The following is a 4,956-nucleotide window of genomic DNA, read 5'->3' as shown; positions in this document are numbered from 1 at the left end:
CACACACACACACACACACACACACATGTATATGTGTGTGTGTATATATATATATTTCAAAGAGGAAAGGAGAGAGAGAGAGAGAGAGAGAGAGAGACATCAATAATAATGAGAGAGAACCACTGATAGGCTGCCTCCTGCATGCCCCGCACTGGGGATCAAGCCCGAAACCCAGGCATGTGCCCTGACTGGGAATCGAACCATGACCTCCTGGTTCCTAGGTTGATGCTCAACCACTGAGCCACACCGGCCGGGCAGCCCTGGTCAACTTTTTGACAAGGGATAGGAACTGAAATGACTTATACATTAGGAAATTCCTTTGCAAACCTTGTCAAGTCAACAAGGTCCGTGATGTGATCAGGTTTATTCTAGAGGCGGCCTGCCGAGCAGATAAAGCCACACACCCTTACCAGGAGGTACTGCGAGGTAGGCCTGGTTGTGAGTGCCATGTAGCTCAGTCCTGCAGGGTGAGCGTAGTGACAAAAGAGACCACATGTCCCTTGTGTACTGGTGATGGTGGCTTTGCTGCTGGGTAGTCCCCATTCTGTCACGCTCTGCTTGCACGGTGGGCCCCCAGCTGGCCGTTTCATCTCACGAACTCGTGGCACCCTTCGTGCCCCATTTCACAGCGGGAAGGCCGGGCGGAGAGGTCTCGCAGATATGAACGTGGGTCTCCTTGACTTCAGAGCCCGTGCTTTCTCCTGTGTGTCTCATTCATAGAGCATCCAGGAGTCACTCGCGTTCATTTGGTCTGGGTTGCAATGCTAAGCACAGGTGGTCAATGCAGTGTGGAATCGTGTCGAATTTCACTGCAATGAAGATGTCTCAAAGGTCACACAGGAGTGCCGTGAACTCTTGGCTTCGTCCACGGGCTTGTCCCCGGCGAGTGGCTGCATTCCTGACAACACCTAGCCCGGCAACCAGCCAGACAAGTGTATGTGTGTGTCTCTCTCTCTCTCTCTTCCTCTCTTCCTCCCTCCTTCTCTCCCTGTGTGTTTTCCTATCCTCATTCTGCATTTAGTGAAGAGTAGGGAGAAGGAAATGAGCCAGAAAATAGAAAATTAATACTTGGTAGAGTCGTCATATTTTAAAATTAATTTATAGGCAATGTCAGATAATCAGAGTTAAATCATTTTATCAGCAGGCTGGTGTAGGATTTAAAAATTGACATCCATCAGTGTAAATCAGTCCCAGGAGCCCCAGGGAATGGTCTCCGGGGACGAGGGCTGATACAGGGGTGGGCACAAGTGTAAATACTTGATTAGCTGTGTTCTTTTCTTTCCCACAAAACCTAAGCCATTTCTCCATCCCAGTGAGCGGTAATGATGGTATGTTACATAGTAACGGGAGGGAAGAACTGCTATTCAGATCTGTGGCTAGCCTACTTTAAATACTTGTCTTCCTCCCTGGCAATCCCTAGGAAACTTGGGTGAGAGGCACTCATTTCGGGTGCACTCCTGGCTCCTGGCTCCTTCTGTACAGACACACACAGGACCCCATGTCCCCCAGCTGTCCAGGTGTCACAGCTCTGCCATGTGCCTGCAAACAGGAGGGCCCACAGGTGTGCTACATGTATACCAGGGAGGCCTGGCCGGATTCAAGACCCGCCTTTCTCCTCTTGTCCTTGCAGCTCTTTGTCGAGGGCGCGTGGTGAGAGTCCCCGCCGGGAGCCTGGTGCGGGTGGTGGGCACCGAGCTGGTCATCCCCTGCAATGTCAGCGATTACGACGGCCCCAGCGAGCAGAACTTCGACTGGAGCTTCTCGTCTTCGGGGGGCAGCTTCGTGGAGCTCGCCAGCACCTGGGAGGTGGGCTTCGGGGCCCAGCTGTACCGGGAGCGCCTGCAGAGGGGCGAGATCCTTCTGAGGCGCACCGCCAATGACGCCGTGGAGCTCCACATCAAGGACGTCCAGCCCTCCGACCAAGGCCACTACAAGTGTTCCACCCCCAGCACGGACGCCACCGTCCAGGGCAACTATGAGGATACAGTGCAGGTGAAAGGTACATCCTCAAGGGGGGTCGCCACGCCAGCGGCCAGACTTTCCCCTGCCACTTGGCCGTGGGTCACTTTGTCAAGAAATGTAACACCCCCGGGGCCCTGCTTCCTCCTCTAATGAGTAAGAGCATCTTATCTGATTAAAGGCAGGGGATGGGCCCGGTGGCCCCCAAGGTTCTTTCTCTTTGCTGTGATTCTGGGCCATCCCCTGGCTCAGGGGTCCTCAAACTACGGCCCGCGGGCCACATGCAAATACAAATATTGTATTTGTTCCCGTTTTGTTTTTTTACTTCAAAATAAGATATGTGCAGTGTGCATAGGAATTTGTTCATAGATTTTCTTTTAACTATAGTCCGGCCCTCCAACGGTCTGAGGGACAGTGAACTGGCCCCCTGTTTAAAAAGTTTGAGGACCCCTGCCCTGGCTGGTGAGTTGGAGGCAGGAGGGCCAGGTGGTAGGGAGCCCAGCTCTGAGCCAGGTTGCCTGCACCCCATGAGTCACTTACTGGCTCTACCACTTGTCGGCTGTGTGGCATGGGCACGTTGACCAGCTCCCTCCTCTGTCCCAGTGCCTTTCTCGAAGGCGGTGAGGACAGGGAGATGGCACGTGTAAAGCCGCAGTAGGCATTCAGTGAAGGTTGGCGATGAGAAGCTGACGGCCGTGATGATAATGTTTGGCCTGATGGGAAAAACAGATACTTCAAAGCTCATGTCCTCCTGTGTGCCCGGAAGCACCTGTTAGTTCTTGAAGTTGTATGGGTCATATGTAGAGAAAGAGCGATGTGGTCACTGCTCACTTAATGATGGGCACGGCGAGCTGATTGGCCTGGCTGTGCAGGTCATCACACCTTGTATATTGGCAATGTTTTTTGTTTTTTTACATGATGCTTATTCTTCTTTTTTTTTTTTAATGTTTTTATTGATTTCAGAGAGAGGAAGGGAGAGGGAAAGAGAGATAGAAACATCAATGATGAGAGAGAATCATTAATTGGCTGCCTACTGGAGATGGAGCCTGCAACCCAGGAATTGAACCATGTCTTCCTGGTTCATGGGTCAGTGCTCAATCACTGAGCCTCATTGGCAATGTTTTTGTTTGTTTGTTTTTCCCATTTTCCAAATCCTGTTAGATTTACTCACATTCAGTTCTCTGAATTCAACGAAGAAGGTAGGACAGGATATTGCCTGAATTTACACATGAGGAAATGGGAGAGCAGAGGTTAATCGCTTTCTTAAAATCCCACAGCTAATTAGTAAATGAGCAAGAACAAACAATTTTAATTTGGGGCTAGCCAAATAGAAACATTATTGTTGTTATTTTTATTACTTAATTATGCACTTATTTGAACCCTGCCTTGTTCCAGAAAGAGTTGATATCAGGGTAGGAGTGTACTTAACAATCAAGAAAGTGGAAGATGCTACATGTTGACATAACAAGAGGGCTTGATTCCCGCAGTAATGATTTGTAGAACCCTACCATATCTCAGAAACTGTTCCCCCATTTGACTCACGAGGGGATAAAACAGCCCTGTCCATGATGAAGGTATTAAAACATCAAATCTACCTCTTCCTTTTTCCTGTGGAAAATCCTAAAGATGTTTTTTAGAAAAAATGTCCCGTAAGGCATCCTTGCTTTGCAGCTAACGAATGCGTTGCTTTTGTAGTCAGCACGCACATGCGACACCTCCATTAGGTCAGATGCACCCTTGCTTCCCCTCGCCATTGAAAGCAGAGGGATGGCCCACGACAGAGGCTGGTTGGCTGCCCAGGGGGAGCCCCTGGCACCTGCCATATGTGGTCCAGAATCGGCCTGGCCGTCAGCCTCGTGGGTTTGAAAGTTGTTCATCTGTGTTAGGGAAAACTGGGGACTGAGTCACGTTAGCCGGAATCACAGACGGGTGTATATACTAGAAGGTCATTACATTTATTTTGTAGTAGGGATGGGTCTTTCTAAATATATAATTTTATCCTGTTTTCCTGAGTAGCCCTTCTCAAAGCCAGCAAGTTAGTTTCTGAGTGTGAAATGGTGGGAAAAACCAGAGATGATGAATCGTGGTGTGCGAGCATTCTCTCATCCAGCTCATAGACAGGCCTCGGGGATTGTCCCTGCCCCTGGGAAGAGGCCCCCCTCTCTGGTTCCCTCCCTCTCGCTTCCCTTCCAAAACGGCACTGACTGAACTTCCTTGATCCCCGGCCATCTTTTTCTAGACTCTGTAGACGAGCCCAGCCCCTTTCCCGATGGGTTGGCCCGAAGAGCGCACGCAGAGAGTTGAGGTGTCTGTTTGCCTCGACCGGTTCCCCACCTGCGGAACTCTGCTCGCTCTGCTCACTCGCAGGCAGTGCCCAGGCCCAGGCCCAGGCCCAGGCAGCTCAGCCTCCCTCTGGGGATCATGCTGCTTGGAGTCTCGGGAGATCCTTTGCGCTCCACACTCTAGCCCTGGGTCCTAACAAAGGAGTGTGACAGCTGACAGCCGTGGCCAGTGGTTGCACCATGATTGCCTAGGGCCAGTGCTGTCCAGGGCACTTTCCCTTCAGCTTCCTGAGACACGTCCACTTGTCATCCCTCTTCAGAGATGAGGAAACTAAGGCACAGAGGGGGTAAAGGGTAGTTTAAGGGAAGCAGAAGCAGGTCCCCAAGGCCTAACTCCCAAAAGGGAGTTTTCACCACCACCCCCAGTTCTACCAGGGGGTCTTACGAGGCCCTCTTTTATTTTCATTTTCAAGTGAGGAAGTCAATTAAGATGACAGGTGAATGACAATGGGAAAACGCGCCCATCGGGGCATTAGCACAGGGAACGGGAGGAGGAGGTTGTCCTTGGTCAGCCTGGCTTGTGGCTCAAGGCCAGAGAGGTGGCTGGTGCTTGCTGGGGCGGGGGCTTGGGTGCTCTGCTGACGGTCTGTCCCTCCCACCTCCAGTGCTGGCCGACGCCCTGCACGTGACCGCCAGCCCGCTGTCCTCCCCGGGC

At 51.5% G+C, this 4,956-nt stretch overlaps 1 protein-coding gene across 1 annotated transcript in view; it reads left to right on the top strand.

Annotated features, from left to right (window-relative positions):
* The window catches only part of PTGFRN (prostaglandin F2 receptor inhibitor), a 46,332-nt gene that overhangs the window by 17,043 nt on the left and 24,333 nt on the right, over positions 1-4,956 (top strand). Inside the window, exons 2-3 of the mRNA XM_005860089.2 lie at positions 1,631-1,999; positions 4,907-4,954. Coding sequence (XP_005860151.2) covers positions 1,631-1,999; positions 4,907-4,954 — 417 coding nt within the window. The remainder of the gene's footprint in view (positions 1-1,630; positions 2,000-4,906; positions 4,955-4,956) is intronic.

Source organism: Myotis brandtii, unplaced genomic scaffold (assembly GCF_000412655.1).
Source record: "Myotis brandtii unplaced genomic scaffold, ASM41265v1 scaffold131, whole genome shotgun sequence".
NCBI classification, from domain to species: Eukaryota; Metazoa; Chordata; class Mammalia; order Chiroptera; family Vespertilionidae; genus Myotis; species Myotis brandtii.
This window is presented reverse-complemented; position numbering and strand designations above follow the sequence as displayed.